The sequence below is a fragment of the Macaca fascicularis genome, chromosome 1 (assembly GCF_037993035.2).
Source record: "Macaca fascicularis isolate 582-1 chromosome 1, T2T-MFA8v1.1".
In the NCBI taxonomy this organism is placed as follows: Eukaryota; Metazoa; Chordata; class Mammalia; order Primates; family Cercopithecidae; genus Macaca; species Macaca fascicularis.
In genome coordinates this window covers 205,724,962-205,748,311 of record NC_088375.1, presented here as the reverse complement: position 1 = coordinate 205,748,311, position 23,350 = coordinate 205,724,962, and the positions used below count along the sequence as shown (strand labels likewise).

The 23,350-nt window shown below is 51.0% G+C and overlaps 1 protein-coding gene across 23 annotated transcripts in view; it reads left to right on the top strand.

Moving 5' to 3' along the window:
• Positions 1-23,350, top strand: part of PTPRU (protein tyrosine phosphatase receptor type U) — a 91,149-nt gene that overhangs the window by 41,473 nt on the left and 26,326 nt on the right. For 12 of the 23 annotated variants that reach the window (XM_074014325.1, XM_005544182.4, XM_045376357.2 and 9 more), the window contains 8 exons: positions 1,500-1,609; positions 1,944-2,145; positions 2,530-2,632; positions 5,166-5,439; positions 6,444-6,480; positions 7,236-7,374; positions 12,227-12,256; positions 14,411-14,568. In XM_074014325.1, coding sequence (XP_073870426.1) covers positions 1,500-1,609; positions 1,944-2,145; positions 2,530-2,632; positions 5,166-5,439; positions 6,444-6,480; positions 7,236-7,374; positions 12,227-12,256; positions 14,411-14,568 — 1,053 coding nt within the window. The remainder of the gene's footprint in view (positions 1-1,499; positions 1,610-1,943; positions 2,146-2,529; positions 2,633-5,165; positions 5,440-6,443; positions 6,481-7,235; positions 7,375-12,226; positions 12,257-14,410; positions 14,569-23,350) is intronic. The other 11 variants (XM_005544185.4, XM_074014308.1, XM_005544184.4 and 8 more) reach the window with 1 other exon arrangement.

The window sequence follows — 23,350 nt, the reverse complement described above, 5'->3', positions numbered from 1 at the left end:
TTTTGAAATTTGATCCTTACTTTATGGCCCAACATATCGTTAAATTTTGGTAAACATTCCATGTGTATTTGAAAAGAACATGTATTCTGTTGCTGTTGAATGCAGTGTTCTACATATGTCAAACTAATATTTAGCCCTTAGTACATGTCAAGCACCATTCTGAATGGTTTTAATATATTACTGCATTTAATACCCATGACAACCCTGTGTGGAAGGTTACTATTTCTATTCCCATTTTACAGAAGAGGTCACATGACCAGTAGAGAGGTAGCAGAGCTGGCTTTCTAACCTGGCCATCTGGCTTCACAGTTGTCATTTTTTTTTTTTTTTTTGAGACTGAGTCTTGTTCTGTTGCCCAGGCTGGAATGCAGTGGTACAATCTCAGCTCACTGCAACCTCCGCCTCCCTGGTTCCAGCGATTCTCCCACCTCAGCCTCTTGAGTAACTGGGATTATAGGCGCCTACCACTATGCCAGGCTGATTTTTTATATTTTTGGTAGAGACGGGGTTTCACCATGTTGGCCAGGCTGTTCTCGAACTTCTGACCTCAAGTGATCCGCCTGCCTTGGCCTCCTAAAGGTGCTGGGATTACAGGCATGAGCCACCGCGCCAACAAGTTGTCATTCTTAAGAGCTACACTCGAATACTAGCACAGGTCCTAAGCCTTCCCCTGGGTTCCTGCAGATCCCAGGTACCCCAAGCTCCTTGGCTTTGTCTTGCTGCCGCACGTGCATAGTTTTCTGTTCTGCACAGCATTGGCCTAGACGCAAAATTCAGCTCCTTCCTTAGTTTCTGCTTTTCTCTGCCTTAGGACTTCAGCTTCCCCATAGTGGTTTATCAAGGTGTTTTCCCAAGCAAACACCATTCTCTTCCTAAATGACAGTCCTGTGCCTGGCATTAACAGTATACATTTACACAAAAGCAAAACAAAACAAAGCCATGCCTGCAAGTGTTAATGCTGAAATGTTAACAGTATCTCTGGGTGATACAATTGTAGATGCCATTAATTTTCTTTAAGCTCATTTTGGTTTTCTACATTGAACATGTCATTTATGTAATTAGAAATTTTTAGACAAGAAAATATCTCCACCCATAATCCCAATACCCCAGTGCAATTGCTGTTTTCATTTCTCCGGCACACGTGCATATTTTCTGAAAACTACCCAACTGGAACAAAATTGGAACCTTCAAACGTATTTCTCTCCTGAATGCAACCTACACAGTAATGAAAATGCCAGCTATCCATTTTGAGTACTTAGTAATAGGTTGAGCCATATGCAATTGCTGATGTTTGCCTTGGGGCTTTATGTACATCACATCATTGAGTCCTGGCTTGAGAGGGGTTGTCTCATCCCCACTTCACAGCTGAGTTAAGTAAGGTGCAGAGAGGCTAAGTAGTCTGTGAGAACTAGGTGGGAAGTGGCAAGCCTGGAATTTAAACCCAGGTGTCTGGCACCAAAGCCTACTTTCCCCTGACCCCTGCCACCTTTCCCTTGCAGTGCCCGGTGGGATTGCAGCTGAGTCCCTGACCTTCACTCCACTGGAGGACATGATCTTCCTCAAGTGGGAGGAACCCCAGGAGCCCAATGGTCTCATCACTCAGTATGAGGTGGGTTTGGGACCCTATTACAGTGGGGAACCCTGGTGGAAGGTGAGAGGTGACCCTCTTTCTCTCTGCTGCTACAGTAGGAGGTGCATGGGAGGACAGATGTGATTGTCATAGTTTCTTCAACTATGGCCAGGTCTGTGCCCTGTGAATTCTAGAGAAGGGTCCTGAAGGCAGGAGGGAGAGGCGAAGATGACTAGAAGCCTGGCTTGATGGCATCCACTGTCTCCTTTGCTTAGCCTTATCTCTCACTTCCCTGGAACATGGTGGGTGGAGGCTGCTGGTCAGGGATGCTCTGCCCTTCCTGTGCCCACCTGCCTACCGATCCTGTCCCCAGATCAGCTACCAGAGCATTGAGTCATCAGACCCGGCAGTGAACGTGCCGGGCCCACGACGTACCATCTCCAAGCTCCGCAACGAGACCTACCACGTCTTCTCCAACCTGCACCCAGGCACCACCTACCTATTCTCCGTGCGGGCCCGCACAGGCAAAGGCTTCGGACAGGCAGCACTCACTGAGATAACCACCAATATCTCTGGTGAGCCCCACCTGACCTGGCCCAGCCTCTTTGGAGGTGGCCCAGAATCCCAGGGTTCCATAGGCAGAGGGGAAATGGGGGGCATGGCAGGGGTAGTTACAGAGGGCCCCTGCTGAGAAGAATATGCCGTTTAGGAGTTAAAGTCAGGCTCAGGAAGGATGAAGTCAGAGGAATCAGGAGACTGTGGTCAGTGGAATCAGAAGGTTGAGGTTGGGGCTGGTGCCTGAGGTCAGGGGCCAGGGTAGCTCAGGTCATGTCAGCAGGAACAAAGAGGCTAAGGTTAAAGTAGAGGAGATCTGAGGACTGTGGTCAAGGAGGCTGGAAGCCTGGTCTTCCTGGTCCAGTGGCCAAGCTCCATGCTTATGACCCTGTCCCCTTCCCCAGCTCCCAGCTTTGATTATGCCGACATGCCGTCTCCCCTGGGCGAGTCTGAGAACACCATCACCGTGCTGCTGAGGCCGGCACAGGGCCGCGGTGCGCCCATCAGGTGGGAAAGCGGGGACGGAGGGATGGGAGGCCAGGGCCATGGGGAAGAGTCCCCTCCTCTGACCCAGAGCCCCAACCTAGGCCAGCTCACCCTTTTCCTCCCTCAGTCTCCCATGCAGGGCTCGGAGTGTCTGGAGGAGGATGTTCTGATGCTTGGCAGGCGAGAAGCCTGCAGTCTCTCCCCTCTGAGGCCGTGGGTCTTAGATGGTAACTGTCAGGAGGACCCTGGATAGGTCCAGCCTGGAGAGGGGACTGTCCAGGTCTGTCCAGGGGGCCTTTCCTCAGACACCTTGGAGAAGTGAAACTCTGGGGACCTTATACCATCCCAGCCTTTTCCTGGAAGCATAGTGATGGGCTTTCTAGAAGGCTAGGGCAGCCAGCCAGACAGGGCCATCTCTCTGGAATGGCTAGGGGCTTGGCTTCTCCCCATCATCTCCCCAGAGGAAGCTGGGCTTGCTGGTGCCGTGGTGACTGCCTCTGCTAGGGAGAGTGTGTTGGAGACAAGACTGTGTGTGTTTGTGTGTGTGTGTGTGTGTGTGTGTGTGTGTGTACATGGGATGTGAACCTGGGTGTGTCTTTATGATAAAGACCTGGGATGTGTGGTGTGTGAGAAGTGCGTGTGGGAGACATAAGTGTGCATGTGTGAGAGCGTGAGGGCGTTTGTGCAAGTGTGTGCACGCACCGTTAGACCCTGTGCTAGGGGCTTTATCTGCATGAAGCCATTTATCCTCATGGCAGTCCCATGGAATGGGTTTTATTACCTTCATTTTACGTATCGGGAAACTGACTCAGAGAGCCTAAATCACTTGCCCCCAAGGCCACACTGCTAGTCAGTGGTGGAGCTGGGATTTGGAAGCCAGGTCTGTCTGCTGTGCCTGTACCTTTTCTAGAAGTTATAGAGCCTCCCTGCCCTTCTGGTCCACTCCTTCTTTCCACGAAGGTACATGTTCTGGGAGAGGGTGACAGCCTTTAGGTGGGGGAGGGGGGTGTGTGAGGATCCTAGTCAGTTCACCAGGAAGAGAGCGGGTGACCGTGGCAGTCCCTCACCTCCTCACCCCCCACCACTGGATCCTTTCCTCTTCTGCTTTCTCTTTCCTGTATTTGCCACTGCAAATCCTGCCCTGGGCTGATTCCCAGACCCTCAAGGAAGACCCGGGAAAAAGTCACGGGGTCTGCAGGGTCTTTTGCCTTTTGCTGGAGCCTCAGGGCCCTTGTGCCACTGAGTCTGGGAGGGGTTGAGAACCCTTCCTTCCTTGTCCTCCTGAGGGATCCTGTGAGCAGCACTGGTCAGGGTCCGTCAGGATGATGATTTCAAGGCTAGGTGGGGGCAGGGGATGGGACTTGGTGGGAGGGGAGCGGCAAGATGGCTGCGTGACCCTGGGCATATCCCGTTACCTTCCTGAGCCTCCGTTTCTTTATCTGCACAATGAGGATTATTCTAGATTAAGATGCACTTTGTTTGTTCATGGCTAATGTTAATGATTACCTCCCAGTGGGACTTAGGGCTAGGAGAGGGCTGACCTTAGCCTGGGGTAATGGAGGCTGAGAGGGGCTTGGACTGGTGTTTATAATGGGCTAGTGACAAGCCATGGGCTGGTGTCCAACACTCTGGGATGATTCCCCACAACTTGGACGCTCAAAAGAAACATCTGGTGAACAAGGAAAAGGCATTTCTGCTTCCCTGAGCAGAGGCTGTCAGTATGGGATGTCACACACCAAGATGTGACCGAGACTGTAACTGGAAATATTTAAATTTGTCAGCATTCACGTATTTACTCTCCACTTTGTTCTGCAGAGGATTTGGAGGAGCTCATAGCAGAAACCTACTTAGTAAAGAGATAAAACAGAAACACAGTCCAGGACCAGGGAGCACGAACCAGAGTGGGTAGTCAGGATCCTGAGACAGCAAGGCTCTGATTTGCTGATCAGAGGCTGCCTCGGCATTGAGAGGGTGCTAGAGACATAGTGTTGGGTGTCCTTGTTTGCTAAATGACTGTCTCTCACTAGAGGTCAGTTTTAGGAAGCCCAGATGCCTAGTGTCTAGCACAGGGCTCATCATCTGAGCTTGGTCAACCCTGAATGAATGAATGAATGAATGAATCTGGCTAACCCTGTCATTTACTGAGTCCCAGAAGGGAGCTGTCAGTCGCTTTGGTTTCCCAGGTCTTGTGTCACACACACAGGAGGACTCATGGAGGAAGCAGGATGGGGCCTTATGGCTTGGTTCTATTGAGCAGGGTCCACGATCCTCTTAGCCTGGATTAGTAACAGGAATAACCGCTGACATGCGCTGGCTGCTTGCTTAACTTGCCTGTTCTTCCCATCTACCTTCTGGAACAGTCTCACAATTACTACCATTTTATGAAGGAGGAAACCAAGGCCCAGGGAGGTTAGGGGATTTGCCCAGCTAGTAAGAGGCAGTGTGGAAGTTAGTCCCCAGGCTTTGACCACAAAGCCCATGCCTTTAACTGCCAGCTGGCTCTCCCAGTGCTCTGGCCGCCTGTGATCCCCTGTATGCTCTCCTCCCTGTTCAGTGTGTACCAGGTGATTGTGGAGGAGGAGCGGGCGCGGAGGCTGCGGCGGGAGCCAGGTGGACAGGACTGCTTCCCAGTGCCACTGACCTTTGAGGCGGCGCTGGCCCGAGGCCTGGTGCACTACTTCGGGGCCGAACTGGCGGCCAGCAGTCTACCTGAGGCCATGCCCTTTACCGTGGGTGACAACCAGACCTACCGAGGCTTCTGGAACCCACCGCTTGAGCCTAGGAAGGCCTATCTCATCTACTTCCAGGCAGCAAGCCACCTGAAGGGGGTGAGGGACCGGCCAGGGTCATGGTGGGCGTGGTTGGGTGTGGGGGATGGCAGACAGGGGATACCTTGCAGCAGGCCCAGCACAGACTCCACGCCCGGCCCTTCCCTTAGCCCCACCTCCCATAGCCCCACCTCCCATAGCCCCACCTTCCATAGCTCCTCCTCCCATAGGCCACCCCCATGGCCTTACCTCCCGTAGCCCCACCTTCCATAGCCCTGCCCCCACAGCTCCTCCCCCATAACCTTGCCCCTCCCATAGCCCTGTCTCCTTTTGCCCACCTCCCATTGCCCCACCTCCAATAGCCTTACCTTCCGTAGAGCCACCCCCACAGCCCCACCTCTCACAGCCCCGCCTCCCATAGCCGTGCCTCCCACAGCCCCTCCCCCATAGCCCTCCTTCCCATAGTCCCTCCCCCATGGTCCCACCCTTCCCATAGCCAACCTTCCAGACCCCAGGCTCCTTCTCACAGAACACTATCCACTTCCTGAGCTTTCTTTCCCAGGCTTCTCCTTTCTATCCAGGTCCCCAGGCTAGTCTCTGCCCCTTCCTGAGGCCCTGCCTTCTATCTTAGATACTTCTCTTCCCGGAGGAGTCCATCTCAGGTTCCCGCGTTCTTGTGTTAAGGCCTAGGACCTGCTCCTCCCTGAAGCCCCGCCCTATCTTCCAGGCTCCTCTCTCTGTTTCTTGCCTGGTTTCTCACTTCCTAGCTGGACTTCTGGCCCTAGGCCTTGCCCCCTTGTCCGAGGCCCCGCTCATTTCCCCATGACGTTTGTTTCTCTTTTGCCTCCGATCTCATCCCCCTTTCCTAAGGCACTGCAGGTGCCTCCCCTCTAGGCCCCGCTCTCAAGGGTCCCCCCAGGCCTGCCTTCGGGTGGGGTGTCCCTTGATGCCATCAGCGCCAGACAAAGCCCTGAACAGGCCCAAGAAAGCTGTCTGAGGTTCCCACCCTGGGGAGGGAGAGGTCGGGGCTTCAGCAGCGCTGAGACCCCCATCTGTGCCTCCAGGAGACCCGGCTGAATTGCATCCGCATTGCCAGGAAAGGTAAGTCCGCTGGGTTCCTGCAGCCCTTCAGCGGCAGGTTTCTCACCTGCCCAGCGCTGGGGAGGTGGATCCTGAGAACCTAGGGCTGTGGGAGTAGAGGAGGGTGGTTGGGCAGGCTGGGGCCAGGAAGGGCTTCTCTGCTGGGTTTCCATGTGCCTTACCTCAAGGGCGCCAACTCCCAGGCTGACAGCAGGGACCTGGAGCAGGCTTGTGGAGAGGAGCCATTACAGTTGTGCCTTGGGGGTGATGGGTACTGGGTGCTGGTTCTAGGTTACATATCTACCCGGCTTTCCTGTGGTGGGGGAGAAGGTGAGGTCAGCATGGGCCCTGTGCTGTAGGTATCTTTCATGCTTTCACACAGGGAATGTGGTTGGTTTCCCATCCTGAGATGGACTAACCATGCCCTAGGTACACAATTCCTAATCCCTATTACCTCCCAGGAGGGCAAGAGGGTGGGGCTGAAGGCCCAGGTGTCTGCTCTCCCCTATCTACTGAGAGCTGAGAGGATCTGAGAAAGTGGGGAGTGAGGGAAGCTATTCCTGGCAAAGGAGCCATGTCAGTGAGGACTGTGGCGTGGAAGTGCAGGAGGTGTCAGGGATGGTGAGGAGGTAGATTTGCTGGAAAGGCAGGACATGTGTTGAGGATGTGGGGTGGTTTGTGCAGCCCAGTTTGTTCCTTGGGCACAGACACCTACAGGAGGGGCTCGATGGTCCCTGTCTCTCCTCTGATCCCTTGTTCTGCTTTGTTCTCCCCAGCTGCCTGCAAGGAAAGCAAGCGGCCCCTGGAGGTGTCCCAGAGATCGGAGGAGATGGGGCTTATCCTGGGCATCTGTGCAGGGGGGCTTGCTGTCCTCATCCTTCTCCTGGGTGCCATCATTGTCATCATCCGCAAAGGGTGAGTGAGGCCAGTGCCCTGTCCCACCAGTGGCTTCTACCCCTTAGAGGCCTGGTGGCACAGAGGAGTAGTGGCTAAGAGCTGGTAGGACAGCTGTCCTGCAGGTGTGTGGAGGGCTGCCAGCCTGGGCATCAGCTCTGCAGACGGATCTGAGCTGGGTGGTGGGAAGCCAGAGACTGGGCAGATGGGGCTGCCCTGGAGAGGCATGCCTGGAGTAGGGTCTGGCTGGTGCCAGGCGCTGCTGTTCAGGAAGGGGTGCTCAGTGCCTGGTGCCAAGGAGCTACCCTGCTGGGACTCTTTCAATAGGGACGGCATGGAGGTGACCTGGCTTTGAACCCCTACCCCTCTGCAGACCTTCAGCCAAGGTGTCTGCCCTGCTCATGGATTGTGCAGTTGACCTGAGCAGGGGATGGAGCTCACCCCTCTTTAACCCAAGGGCCCTGAGCCATGTCTCTTCCTGGGACCCACCTTCTCTCAGGCTCACATTGCCCTGGACCCTGTTACTGTGGATCCTTGAGGAACCCTCCTGGGCCTGTGACTGAGAAAACTCTCCACCTGCTGCCCCTACTATCCCTCAGGTCTCAAAGGTCCAGCCTTGTGTTTGCACGAAATGTGTTTCCTAGCAGATTTGCAGAGGGCAGCATAAATCCCAGGACATTGTAGAATCCAGAACCTAGGATCCTGCAGTTTCAGAAATGTAGGATTTAGGACTCTAGGAATCTTAGGCTTTAGAATTGTAGAGGCTCAGAGCCCCAGAACGTAAGAGCTGCCGGATAGTTCAAGGCCATCTAGTCTAGTGGTTTTCAAATCTTTTTAAAGAAACAGAACCTGCCTTCAAAACACCAGAAAACCCTTCCCTGGGAGCCTAGTACATGGAGCAGATGAAGGCTGAGCAGCAGTGCTGGTCGGAGGCTGGGTGGGGGCTTCTGGGACCTTTCTGCTTGCCAGCTCTGCCCCACCATGTTCCCACCAGGCAGCTGTGGGACACTGTGGTCCAAGCACCTTAAATGAGGGATGGGGATGCTGAGGCCTAGAGGGGATGCAGGGCTGCCCAAGGCCACCCAGAGAGCCAGAGGCAGAGCCAGCTCCACCCTTCCCCACCTGGGCTCTGGCTTCTATAGCCCCTACTGCTGCCAAGCTGGGTATACGTGGATGAGGTTGGCTATATCTCTGGGCTGCCGGGAGCAGATAATAGGATCCAGGAAGATGAGAGAGAGCTGGCTGGGGCTACCTTTCTTGAGGCCAGACACCAGCAACAGAGAGAGAGTCTAGGAGTGGAGTGTGCAGTGGAGTGGAGGAGATGTGGGGGGATGGCCCAGTCAGGGCGATACTCTCTGATTTTTCCTCTCGTTGTTCCTGCACAGCTTTAAGAGAGACTATTTTAAAGTATCATTTAATGAGGAATTACTATGTGCCAGGAGCTTCACACACATCATCCAGGAGTACATTAGTTATTAGACACCTACTGTGTACTAGGCACTCGGGATGTGTCAGAGAACATTTCCTTCTTGGATCTTGACTGACTCCCTTTTTTCTGGATGAAGAAACTGTAATGAAAGCATTCGCCCAGGCCACTTGCCTGATGGGCAGTAGGGCCTGACTTCAACTCAGGCTCGCCTACAAATGTGAAGGCGTCACCCAGTCTGATACATAGGCGGTGCCCCCAAAGTGGCAAGCCCCTGACTTCTCCCCAGCAGGGGGGCCTGAGAATTGACTCTAAATAGGGCTGGGGCTGGAGAGGCCTATAATGGAGGAGACAGATTTCAGTTTCAGGTGGTATTTGAGGTTCTAGAAATCTACCCTCAAGGAGAAGAGGATTGGCAGAGTAGGGGGTGTCACCCATCCCTGCAAAGAGAGCACTGGGCCCAGGACAGGGTGGATCAGAAATGTTGTCAGGGCCTCACTAGGAGACCTTCCATTATGTATTTGCTACCCTGTAAACCCAGGTTATCCCAGATGCCTCCAGGAACCCCTCATCCCCCATCACCCCGGACCTCCTTACTTCCTCTAAAAGCCATTCAGTCCCACTGTGTAGCACCTACTGCATCCCCCTGGATCTGAGCCTGGCCTTCAAGGCCCTCCGTGCTTCCCAGGGCTCTTGCAGTCTGCATTGTGGGTATCATGGGATGCAGCAGCCCTGGCAGGGATGGGGGTATTCAGATCAACTTGGGGTGCCAACATAAGTAACAAGAGTAGGAGGTTGCTGAGGAGGGCAGTTACTACACCCCCGTGGAGCCTTATTGGAGGCAGGAGGGAGACCCAGGGGGATTATGGGAAATGGGGGCCAGCTGGGAGGAGATTTCAGATTCTCCATCCTGCGCTGCCTCTGTGGACGATCAGACTGGATGCATCTGCTGTAGGGGAATTCCAGGGCCTGGAAGGGAGGCTGGTGACCCCAGGCCAGGTCAGATCCCCCGGCTCTGCTTTCAGAAGTCCCCATACCCTACCCTTCTCCATGGCAGCACTTCCTTCTCCCTGCACTTTGTCATTTACTCACTTGTAGTGTTTTGCTCAATGTTTGTCTTCCCTCCTGGGTTAAGAGCTCCATGAGGGCAGAGAAAGCCCTGTCTTGTCTGTGTATACCCACGATCTAGCCCAGGGGAGTCGGGTCTCCCCACTCTGAGGTGTAGGGAGGAGTGGTTTGTGGGCACTGCTGGGTGCTTCCTGGTGCTGGGGCCTCACAGCAGTCCCTGTGGGAGATTATTATTAACCTCACTATGTATGTATGTATGTGTTTTTTTTTCTTTTTTTTCTTTTTGAGACGGAGTCTAGCTCTGTTGCCCAGGCTGGAGTGCAGTGGCTTGATCTCGGCTCACTGCAAGCTCCACCTCCCGGGTTCATGCCATTCTCCTGCCTCAGCCTCCCAAGTAGCTGGGACTACAGGCGCGCACCACCACGCCTGGCTAATTTTTTTTTTTTTTTTTTTGTATTTTTAGTAGAGACGGTGTTTCACCATGTTAGCCAGGATGAGTATGTATGTATTTTTTGAGACAGAGTTTTGCTCTTGTTGCCCAGGCTAGAGTGCAGTGGTGCGATCTTGGCTCACTGCAACCTCCGCCTCCTGGGTTCAAGTGATTCTCCTGCCTCAGCCTCTTGAGTAGCTGGGATTACAGGTGCCCACCACCACACCCGGCTAATTTTTTGTATTTTTAGTAGAGACAAGGTTTCAGCATGTTGGTCAGGCTGGTCTCGAACTCCTGACCTCAGGTGATCTACCCACCTTGGCCTCCCAAAGTGCAGGGATTATAGGTGTGAGCCACCACGCCCAGCCTTAACCTCACTTTTTAAAGAAGAAAGTGGAAGCGCATGGAGGCGAAGTTCTTTTATTTGTTTTTACTCATTTATTGATTACTCCATTCAACAAAATATTTATTGCGGGATTGCAATGTGTGGGGCCCTGGGGAAACCGAGGGAGACAGAAAGACAAGGATTCTCTCGTCCTGTACTTTGTAGCCAGTGGAGAGCCTGGCATGAAATTAGAAAAAAGCACAAATGGATGAGATAATTACAAATTGTGAAAAGAACAAGGTGCTGGGTGTTGGGGGCAAAGAGAATATAGGAGACGTCATGTAGCTGGCACTCGTGGGAGAGTGGTCCAGGAAGGCCCTTTTGAAGGCACAGTGTGTCAACTGAGGCCAGAAGAATGCCATTTCTTCAGCCGTGGCCTCCCTCGTGGGGCCTCTGCAACAGCTCCAGCGCCCTGGACCCTTCCTTCTCTCCCTGGGATGGAGGAGATGTGCTCTGTGACCTGGGGCCAAGCGGCTGCCTTTGCTGGTCCGTCTTCCACTCTCCTCCCCTTCATCTGCAGGATTTCCTGTGGAAGGTCATTCTTTGGGGTCCCTGCTGACAGGGTGATGTGGGGGCAAGTGAATGGAGACCTCTGAAGAGCCTGGGAAGGGAGCACAGAGGAGGTTCCAGGGCCAAGGTCCTGGGGCAGGTGTTTGCTCTGGACTCTGCCACTGACTCCCAGAGAGGCCCAGGCAGCCCATGCTCCCTGACTCAGCTTCCTTGCCTGTGAAATGGGAATCCAACCTGCTTTACACTGTGGGTGCTTTGCGGTAAGGTAGGGCTTTTGACCGAAGTTGTACTCCAGGTGCTCCCGGAGGGGATGACCAGGCTCCTTTAGTGGATCCCACACCCAGGGGCCTGCAGGGTGGGCGAGGGCGGGCGCTAGGTGTATCCTGGGCATCCATCTGGAGTCCTCTCCACTCTGCCCCCTTTCTGTCCCCACCCAGGTGGAGGTGCAGGCAAAAGGCTGACCCCTTAGGGGCAGAGGGCCGTGCAGGGAGGGAGGGTGGGGTGCTGTCTGCAGGGACGAGAACAGCCCTGGTAAGTGCAGTTAGCCTGGAGAGTATGAGTCTGTGTGTGTCAGGGATGTCTAATGTGTGTGTGTGTATGTGTGTGAATATATGTCTAAGTGTGTGTCAGTGTGTTTGAATACGTGTGTATGCCTGTCTGCACCTGTGTGTCTGCATTTGTGTGTGTTGATGTGTGTTTCTCCGTGTATGAGTGTATGTGAGCCTATATCTACATGTGTGTGTGAGTGTGCATATGTGTATGACTGTGTGTGAAAGCTCTGTGGCCCCCCAGGCCCTTTTCCCACCTCCTCCTCACTCCTGCAGTAGGCTTGGGGAAGGTTCCAGAAGGGCCTTGGGTCTTGGTCATTAATATCTGAGCCTGACCAGCTCTTGGGACCAAGAAGGTCCTTCTGACCTGTCCAGTACCTGGCCAGCCCCCTCCCCAGCCTGGGAAGCACTCAGGCCCCACCCTGCTGCATGGGCATTGCCTCAGCCTGGCCTTGGTGGATGGACCTCGAACACGACTGTGCTGTTCTCTCTTTGCATGCTGCCAGGAGAGACCACTATGCCTACTCCTACTACCCGTAAGTAGCTCCACCTTGCCTGGGAGTCCCCAGCCCTGCCTAGGGGGAGATCCCCTGCCCCCACCCTCTCTGGTTGGGCTTAGTCTCGCTGCACCCAGCCTGGCCTGGTGTCCACCCTGTTCTTTGTGATCACCTTGGCCTCTGACTTTCTCTCCTCTGCTCTGTCCCTCCCCTCTGCATCTTCCTCTTCAAGTCGTGGTCACAGGTGCTGGTTCTGCCCCTCAGAGGCATGGGTTCAGAGCTGGCCCTGCTGAGTTACCCCCAGCAAGTCCCTGAACCTCAATGTCCCCTTCACCACCAGAGCAGCCCCTTACGTCTACTGTTCCGTGTTAGAAGGATGTCCTGACCTCCAACTAAATCCACATTCAGGACACGCTCTGGAGCCCACGTCCATGTGCATGTGTGTGCTTGTGTGCATGTGGGTGGGGCCTACCTGTTTTGAGACTGGCAGCACCTCCCACAGCACAGGCAACTCTCAGGCCCCCACAGATCCCTTCTCCAGCCAGGCAGCCCCGGCTCTGCAGACCCACCACTTCCTGGAAGCCTCCTCTGGGCCAAGCCCTGTGCTCAGTTCTTGACAGAGTCCTCAAAACAGCTCTGAGAAATAGGAGCTCTTATCACTCCCACTTTACTGATGAGGAAACTGAGGCTCAGACCGAGGGACTTGTGGGAGGTCACAGAATGCGCCGGAGCTGGGATACAACCCAGGCCCCTGCTGACACCACAGCCTGCCTATGCTACTCTGTCTTCTGTCTCTGTCTTCTACTCTGCAAGCCTTCCAGAACATTCTTCCCGCACCTGTGCTGGTTTTCCCTCGAAGAGCAGGCCCAGAGAGTGCCAGGCCAGCCTTGAGGACAGTGGGTCTCTCACCTTTTCCTCCCTGGATGGCTCCTTACCTTGCTGTTTCCTGACACGAGCTTTTCCAGCAACTCAACACCCAGTGACTCGTGCTGAGCCCCCAGCTTGGCTCCTGTAGGGGCCGTCGACAGACACCTTTCCCTCCCTGCTGCTTGTGCAGTTAGTTTTCAAAACCAGATGCAGAACTTTTCAAAGAATCTGTATTAAATTCCCTCTGCTTAATCTCGCATTGAGCTCAGCTGGACGCCAACAGCGTTAGGTGTCCCTCCCGGTTTCCATCTTCTGGGGATCGGGTTGGTTTGTTTCTGTAGCTCTTCTTCCAGGTAGGCCAAGAGTCCTGGGCTGGGAACAGAATCTGTGGCACACCACAGGAGACCGCCCTCTAGGCCAGCATCCGCTCACTGACGGGTCCTCTCTGGGCTCCATGTTCAGCCAGGCTGGCCGGCTGTCCTCTGTCCACAGCCCTGTCTCCCCACCTCCTTTTCTCCCTCCCACTTTCCTCCAAGTTCCTTTGAAGCCACAAACTGCCATCCTTATCCATGAAGCTGGGCCTGGAGGGAGAGGAGGTCTCTGTTTCTCTTCCCTGCTGCTCTGAGCAGCAGGACGGACTGGTGGGCAGTGGTGGGAATCTGGACCTTCTGTGGGTCTCTTTACAAGTCTGTGGTGGTCTATGCTGGGACCATCCTGGGTGCTACTGGGAGTAGGGAGAAGCCAAGGGCAGAGATCATTGTGTGCATGGGGGAAGCCCCCGAGCCCTGGCTGAGCACGAGCCAGACCCTCTGCGGGGAAGGAGGGGTTGTAGTCCCTCCTTCCTGCAGGAGAAAGAGGAGTCTGGAGAGCGGTGCCTGTTTAACACGGGGAGAAGAGAGAGAGGTGGGGACATGCTGGGCCCGGAGCTGGACTAGCCATATTCCTAGTTTGGGGTGCAGTGGGGGTGAGGGGAGCTGTCTGCTGTATACCACATTAGCTCTGGAGTGACTTTCTTTCCCATTTCCTAAGCCCAGGGGGCCAGTGAAACTTAGGAGTGGGATCCCAGCCTGAGGCCACTGCTGCTCCACCCCTTTCCCTTAGCAGAGGTCCCTAGGATGGGCTCTCCCAGGCCCTTTTCAGGGAGGCAGCAGCTCTGGGTCTAGTGAATGAAGGATGGAGGCAGAGCCCTCAGCATCCAGAGATGCTTCTAGGACAGCTGCTGGCTCTTGGCCTTGAGGCCCCCTTACTCCAGGGCCTCCCCACCCACCTCTGGGTGCTGTCCAGCCCCACACAGTGCCCGTGTCTCCCCTCAACCCCCCTCTCCAGGAAGCCGGTGAACATGACCAAGGCCACCGTCAACTACCGCCAGGAGAAGACACACATGATGAGTGCTGTGGACCGCAGCTTCACAGACCAGAGCACCCTGCAGGAGGACGAGCGGCTGGGCCTGTCCTTCATGGACACCCATGGCTACAGCACCCGGGGTGAGTGCCCTGTCCTCCTACACCTTCCTCATGGCTCTGGGGCTCCCGACCTGAGACAATAGGGTCCCCACATCAGATGAGTTCTGTAACACCTGCAACCAAAAGTGAAGCATCTATGGTGCTCCTGCTGGATACCTACTGGGTACAGAGCCAGCACAGGTGGCATTTTTGCATTGTGTACTGGAGGAGTCTTGCAAGGAATTCTGCTAGCATAAGAGGAATGCAAGGTCCGTTGTGACAATTGTTAAGAGGAGGTGCTGCTGTAGGAACAGAGGGATCAGAGTGGCCTCACCCCTTATTGAGCACCTGTTATGTGAGAGGTGGGGATACAGTGGCTGAGAGAGACCGATACAGAGTCGGACCTGGGCTTGCCTCTCCCTTTCTTAGCTGTGTGACCTGGGGCAAGTTGCTTAAGCCCTCTGGATGTCTGTTTCCTCATGTATAAAATGGGAATGCAGATCGCCTCTGCTGGTAGGGCTGATGTGAAGACTAAATGAGATAATGTGTGCAAAATCACTTAGGGCTGTGCTTGTATTCACAGAATATAGTGAGTCAGCCGTCATGTACTAGGTCTGTGTCATAACTTGCTTCATCCCACATGTTTTTATTCTGTTTAGTGTTGATTTGTACAGAAGAGAATATGTAATGTTTATGAAAGTCATAAAATCATAACAATACAACAAACAGCAATGAACCTCATTGGTGAATTAGAACATTATCTTGGTACACCTCCCTAGCTATATCCTCTACCTCTTTCTTATATGTAAATATTCCCTTGAAATTGTTGTGGTTTTTTTTTTTTTTTTTTTTTTTTTTAGATGGAGTCTCGCTCTATCGCTGAGGCTGGAGTGCAGTGGCATGATCTCGGCTCACTGTATCCTCTGCCTCCCAAGTGCAAACGATTTTCCTGCCTCAACCTCCCAAATAGCTGGGATTATAGGCACCTGCCACCATATCCGGCTAATTTTTCTGTTTTTTTGAGACGGAGTCTCACTCTGTTGCCCAGGCTGCAGTGCAGTGGCGCGATCCTGGCTTACTGTAACCTCTGCCTCCTGGGATGGAGCAATTCTCCTGCCTCAGCCTCCTGAGTAGCTGGGATTACAGGCACATGCCACCGCGCCCAGCTAATTTTTGTATTTTTAGTAGAGACAGGGTTTCACCATGTTGGCCAGGCTGGTCTTGAACTCCTGACCTCAGGTGATCCACCCACCTTGGCCTCCCAGAGTGCTGGGATTACAGGCATGAGCCACCGCGCCCAGCCAGTTTTTGCATTTTTAGTAGAGACAGGGTTTCACCATGTTAGCCACACTGGTCTTGAACTCCTGACCTCAAGTGATCTGCCCACCTTGGCCTCCCAAAGTGTTGGGATTACTGGCATGAGTCACTGTGCCCAGCCTCCCTTGAAATTTGTGTTTATAATTTTCCTACCTTTTTTGGGGGTAGTTTTTGTTTGTTTGTTTTTTTGATGGAGTCTTGCTCTGTCACCCAGGCTGGAGTGCAGTGGCGCGATCTCCACTCACTGCAAGCTCCGCCTCCTAGGTTCAGGCCATTCTCCTGCCTCAGCCTCCTTAGTAGCTGGGACTACAGGTGCCCGCCACTGCGCCTGGCTAATTTTTTGTATTTTTAGTAGAGATGGGGTTTCACCGTCTTAGCCATGATGGTCTCAATCTCCTGACCTGGTGATCCACCCGCCTCGGCCTCCCGAAGTGCTGGGATTATAGGCATGACCCACCGCGCCCAGCCTTTTGGGGATTAGTTTTACCATGTGTACATATATCCCCAAACAATGCATTGTATAGTTTTGCTCATTTTCAGGCTTTATAAAAATGAAATCACACACTACTTCTTAACTCAACATCATATTTCTAAAATTACCCATGTGGATATTTTGCTGCAGTTCATGTACTTTACAAATGTGTAGTTTCCCATTGTATGGCTGTATCACAATTGACTTCTTCATTCTGTCATCCATGGGCATTCGATTGGTTTTTAGTTTTCTTGTTATCACAAATGAGACTGCTATGAATATTCTGATGTGGATCTCTAGATGCACCTGCACACAAGGTTCTAGAAATAGAATCGCTGGATTATGGAGTACATGCATCTTCAGCTTAATAAGAGTGCCAAGTTGCTTTCCAAAGCAACTCTGCCTGTTTTCTTTCCTAGCAGCAGTGTGTAAGAGTTTCTGTTGCTCTACATCAAGATCAAAATTTGCCAGCCTTCTTCACTTCTGCCACATTGGTTTGTATAAAATGGTAATTCTCTATAGTCTTAATTTGCATTTCACTGATGACTAATGAGGTTGAACAGATTTTCAAGTCATCATTGGCCATTCAGGTCTGTTTTTCTATGAAATGCCTGTTCATGTCTTTCACCTAATTTTCTATTGGGTTTTCTGTTGCTTTCTTAGTGGTTTTTAGGAGTTCTTTATATTTTTAGGATAATAATCATTTGTCACTTATGAATTGCAAATATCTTCTCCCAATTTGTGGCTCATCTTCCTAGGTTATTTATAGTGTCTTTGGATGAACAGAAGATTTTTATTTTCACGTACTTAAATTCATCAGTCTTTTTCTTTGTGATTTCTGCTTTTTGTGTTTTTTAAAGAAGTTTTCCCTACCCAAAGTTATAAAGTATTTTTTTTTTTGCTTTTTTTCTAGAACTTATAACATTTTACATTTTATATTTAAATCTTTATCCATCTGGAATTGATTTTTGTGTGTGGTGGTATAAATTAAGGATTTTATTTTTTCCATGGCGATAAGCCACTGTCCCAGCATCATTTATTATAGTTCACGCTTTCCCTGCTGATTTGCGGTGCCATCCTTCTCGCACACCACATTTCTACAGATACATGGATCATTTTTCAGTTCCCTGTTTCTTTCATTGGTCGTTTTCATTGATTCCCAACCACACGGTCTAATTATCGATGCTATTTAAGTCTTGATGTCTGAAACATGAAGCCGTGCCAACTTTGTGCTTCATCAAGGATGTCTTGGCTATTTTTGTTTTCATTCTGTCTCTCTTTCTTAATGAGATAGGGTCTAGCTCTGTCACCCAGGCTGGAGTGCAGTGACACAATCTGGGCTCACTGCAACCTTCATCTTCTGGGCTCAAGCAATCTCCCACCCCAGCCTCCTGAGGAGCTGGGACTACAGGGGCACACCACCATGCACAGCTAATCTTTGCTTTTTTTTTTTTTTTTTTTTTTTTTTTTTTTTTTTTTGGTAGAGGTGGGGTTTCACTATGTTACTCCAGGCTGGTCTGAAACTCCTGGGCTCCAGTGATCTGCCCGCCTCAGCCTCCCAAAGTGTTGGGATCACAGGCATGAGCCATCACACCCGGCTAATTCTCTTTGTTATAAATTTTAGAGTCATCTCTTTAAGCTTCTTGAAAAACTTTGTTGGATGGATTTGTATTGAATTTATAGATCAATTTGGGAAGAACCGACATCTTATGAAATTGTCTTTCTACCCATGAAAGTGACGTATATTGCCCCATTTATTTAGGTCTTGAATGTCTTTCAATAATTTTCTCCGGGCCGGGCGCGGTGGCTCAAGCCTGTAATCCCAGCACTTTGGGAGGCCGAGACGGGCGGATCACGAGGTCAGGAGATCGAGACCATCCTGGCGAACACGGTGAAACCCCGTCTCTACTAAAAAAATACAAAAAACTAGCCGGGCGAGGTGGCGGGCGCCTGTAGTCCCAGCTACACAGGAGGCTGAGGCAGGAGAATGGCGTAAACCCGGGAGGCGGAGCTTGCAGTGAGCTGAGATCCGGCCACTGCGCTCCAGCCCCGGCGACAGAGTGAGACTCCGTCTCAAAAAAAAAAAAAAAAATAATTTTCTCCATAAAATCTTGTACATCTTTTTTTAGATAGATGTCCCTAGGTTCTTTATTTTTGACTTCTATTGCAAATGGTACACTTTTCAAATATTACGTTTCTATTTCTTATATAGAGAAATGCAGTTTATTTTTGATTGTATATTGATCTTATATTCATACTTCTTTTTTTTTTTTCTTTGAGATGGAGTCTCACTCTGTCACCTAGGCTGGAGTGCAGCGGCGCAATCTCGGCTCACTCCAACCTCTGCCTCCCTGGTTCAAGTGATTCTCCTGCCTCAGCCTCCCAAGTAGCTGGCATTACAGACACGCGCCACCACGCCCAGCTAATTTTTATATCTTTTTAGTAGAGATGGGGTTTCACCATGCTGACCAGGTTAGTCTCGCACTCCTGACCTCAGGTGATCCACCCACCTTGGCCTCTCAAAGTGCTGAGATAACAGGCGTGAGCTATGGTGCCCAGCCTTATATTCATACTTCTTGATATGCTTTCTTATTCTCATTTGTCTGTAGAATGTTTCAGGCTTTCTAAGCAGTTAAAGGATCTGTGAATATCTTTTGCAGAAGAAATAGTTGTTTTTTCTTTCCAATTTCTTATTCTTTTTTTCCCATGGTTTTCTGGCTGGGACCTTCAGTGTTGAATAGAGTGGTTGTAGCTGGAATCTTTGTCTTCTTTTCCTGATTTTGAAGGGAATGTTTCTAACATTTAAACACAGAATGAAGATTGCTTTGGGGTTTTGGTAGAAATGCTTTTATCAGGCTAACCAAGTTCCCTTTAGTTTTTAGTTTGCTGAGAGGTTTTAAGTGGGCATTAAACTTACCAAATACTTTTTTCTGCAATCATTGTGGTAATTATTTTTTCCCCTTTTGTCTGCTAATGGGATTAGTGACATTTTTAGGTTTTTAAAAAAATTACCTTAAATTCAGGGGATAAATTCAACTCGGTCATGATGATTATGATGTTTCTTTAGTTTTTTTTTTTTTTTTAGACGGAGTCTCGCTCTGTCGCCAGGCTGGAGTGCAGTGGCGCAATCTCGGCTCACTGCAACCTCCGCCTCCCGGGTTCAAGCAATTCTTCTGCTTCAGCCTCCTAAGTAGCTGGGACTACAGGCGCCCGCCACCATGCCCGGCTAATTTTTGTACTTTTAGTAGAGACGGGGTTTCACCATTTTGGCCAGAATGGTCTTGATCTCTTGACCTCGTGATCTGCCCGCCTTGGCCTCCCAAAGTGCTGGGATTATAGGCGTGAGCCACCGTGCCTGGTCGATGTTTCTTTTCTTTCTTTCTTTTTTTTTTCTTTAAGATAGGGTCTCACTCTGTTGCCCAGGCTGGACTACAGTGGTGTGATCATGGTTCACTGCAACCTCAACCTCCTGGGCTCAAGTAGTCCTCCCACCTCAGCCTCCTGAATAGCTGGGACTACAGGTGCCCACTGCCATGCCTCACTTTTTTTTTTTTTTGTATTTTTTTGTAGAGACAGGGTTTTGTCATGTTGTCCAGGTTGGTCTCGAACCCCTGGGCCCAAGCGATTTACCTATCTTTGCCTCTCAAAGTGCTGGGATTACAGGTGTGAGCCACTGTGTCTGGCCAGATTTTAAACTTCTAATTTGATATATTTAAAGGACTAAGCAACTATTCAGGCTTTCTATTTTTTTAAATAGAAAGTTACATTTTTGATAATTATATTTGTCTAGGTATTTGGTCATTTTATTTATGTTTTTAAACTCAGTGTTATGCACTTATTAATCATATTATCTTTGTCATCTCTCATTAAATTTTCACCATTTTATACCATTTTACCCTGCTTAGTAGCTGTTTTTTTTTGTTTTGTTTTGTTTTTTGTTTTTTGTTTTGAAATGGGGTCTCACTCTGTTGCCCAGGCTGGAGTGCAGTGGTGCGATCCTGACTCACTGCAACCTTCTGCCTCCCGGGTTCAAGTGATTCTCCTGCCTCAGCCTCCCTAGTAGCTGGGATTACAGGCACCCACCACCACGCCTGGCTAATTTTTATATTTTTTGTAGAGATGGGGTTTCAGCATGTTGGCCAGGCTGATCTCAAACTCCTGACCTCAAGTGATCTGTCCACCTCGGCCTCCCAAGGTATTGGGATTACAGACGTGAGCCACCGTGCCTGCCTGCTTAGTAGCTGTTATTAACCCTTCAAATTACAAATGAGGAAATAGAGGCTTGGAGAGGGGAAGTCACTTGTCCAGGTTAAACAGCCAGAAAGTGGCAGACTCAGGACTTAAATGCAAATCTTTCTGAATTGCAAACTTGTTTCTACTGCATCATGCTGCACCTTGAGGGATGGGTAGGATTCAGACCGCAGAGATGGGAAGGAAAGGGCATGTGTAGAGGAGGCACAGTATGTGCAAATGTGTGATGACGGGCACGGGAGGAGACAGGGAGAGGTGTGACTGCACTGAATCCTCCAGTGTGTGCTAGAGAGAGCAGGAGATCAGGGTGGTGTGGGCTCATGCCTAGCTGCTGAGTCTTGTTGAGAGATAGAAGCAGGAAACACGGGCTCTGCTCCTGGGATTCACTGATGAGATGGGGAGTCAGGACTGACCCAGGGAAGTCGGGACCAGGCTGATTGCTATGTGGATAGTGGGGACAATCAGTGCTGTCAGTTTTGAGAAAATATGCCCTTGGGCAGGAATGGTCAGCATTTTGGTGAGATGGGTACGGTTGACTGATGGTGAGGAGGAAGGGGCACTGAGCTTGGGCAGAGGTGATGGTTGGAAACTCCAAATGTGTCCAGGTGCTAGGCACAGTGGTTCACACCTGTAATCCCAGCACTTTAGGAGGCAGAGGCAGGCAGATCGCTTGAGGTTAGGAGTTCAAGCCTGGTTAACATGGTGAAACCCCGTCTCTACTAAAAATACAAAAATTAGCTGGGCATGGTGGCAGGCACCTGAAATCCCAGCTACTTGGGAGGCTGAGGTACAGGAATTGCTTGAACCTAGGAGGCAGAGGTTGCAGTGAGCTGAGATCACTCCACCGTACTCCAGCCTGGGAGACAGAGAAAGACTCTGTCTCAAAAAAGAAAAAAAAAAAAAATGTCCAGTAGATGAACTGAACTGAGCCTCAGCACCTTCTCTCTCTTTCTTCTCTGCCCTCCACATGCTGGTCTGGCTTCCATTTCCTTCTTTTCCAAACAGTGGAGGCCAGGTTTTTTGGTTTAGAATGGAAAGCCATGTTGATTTTAGTGCATCCTTCTGTGCAAATTTTAAATGAAGGACTTATCACCGTGGGTAACTGATGGCGGGGCTGGTGTGAAGAAGCCAGCTGGAACCTTCCCAAGGTGTTGGAATGAGCCCCGTTGTCTCTGAAGTCCTGCCTGCGAAAACCCTCAGATCCTCCTGGGCCTTGTCTGTCTGGAGCTGTTGACTCCTGTGGGTGCCAGTCGGTGTTGGCCAAATTGTTTGTCAAATAAGTGCCAGTTTTTTCCCTGCCCATCAATGCGCCTTAATCAGGTTAGCAGAGAGAGCAGTGGGGACAGCAGGGTCTCAGAGTCAGGTGAATTCAAGCCTGGGTTTGAATCCTAGTGCTGCCATTTAATGAGTGAGTAACTTAACTCTTCTGGGCCTCAGTTTTCTCATTTGCACAAGAGGAACAATGATAGTGTCTCCGCCATAGGGATATTCTAGGGAATAAGTGACTTAAGAATTGTGCGGGGCACTCAATATGTTAGATATGGCTAGCTCTTATTACAGGCTGTGCTTCTTTAGGAAAGAAACTTACTTGCTAATTGCAAACAGTGGAGGAAAAGTTTGGGGTGCTACCAAATGGTATAACTGGGGGCCTCTCTTCATCTGAGGGTGGTGGGAATCAGGGGAAGTGCCCATCGCTGAGGGAGGGCTGAGGATTTTCATTTCCAGATGAGGAGACTGAGACCCAGAGAGGTCAAGGAACTTGAGCCAGAATTTGAATTCAGGTCTCTCTGACTCCAAACCTAGTGTTCTTTTTTCTGGGCCTCGGCCCTCCCCGTAAAACATCAGCTGTCCAGTGGTTACTCACAGAAGATGTTCCACAGTCACGATGGAGCCAGGAAGGGCCTGGGAGAGCCCTGGGGTGGAGACTTTGAAGGTGGGCCTCTGGGCAAATTGGTCCTTAGGGGTAGGGGATGGGGTGGAGTAGGAAGTGTGTCTCAAGTCCCACAGGGGAACTCATAGGCAAGGAGAGTAGAGACCTGTCCTCTCTGGGCCCAGAAATTGGAGGGTCCTCTTGGGAACATCATCATCCTGTCCTTTCCTGGTGGTCTTATTTGTAGAACATCTTGTGTTGTTCTTAGGCTCAGCTGTCAGCTGCCCAGATGTGGCTCTGGCTTTCCAGGTGGGACTTTTTGCTTGTTCTCAGCCACTGTGCGCTGATTGCACATCTCCTTGTGGGGCTGTGCCAGGGCTGCCAGCTCTTCAGGATCTCTGGGATAAACTCTTTGGTTCTCTGCCACCCTCATTTGCTCCTTTCTCTGCCAGGAGAGCTCTCTGTCGGCCCACTTTCCACAAAGAGCACAAGGGCTTCTCCATCTCGCCAGTTTCTTCTCTGAGTTCTTTGAGCCAACAGAAGTCCCTTTTCTTGAAACTGTTGCACTTGTCTTGTGTGTGTGTTATGGACGCTCCTTGGAATCATCTTTTCAAGTTGCCTTTTAGGTTACAGACCCAAGATCTTACAGCAGAGAAGGACCAAGACTCTTGTCAGCCAGCTTCCCTGGCTTTCTGGCACTCAGGAGCTTCCTTCCTTTCCTGGAAATGACTAGTAATGTCAATAGCTGCCCTTGCAGGTGCGCGCTGTGTGCCAGGCACTGGGCTGCGTGCTTTATATACATTATTATATTTAATATTTACATCATTGTATTGGATTGTAACAATTTTCACCTTCACTTGACATGTGAGAATGGAAGTGTGGAGAGAGTAAGTAACATCCTCACGGTCACATAC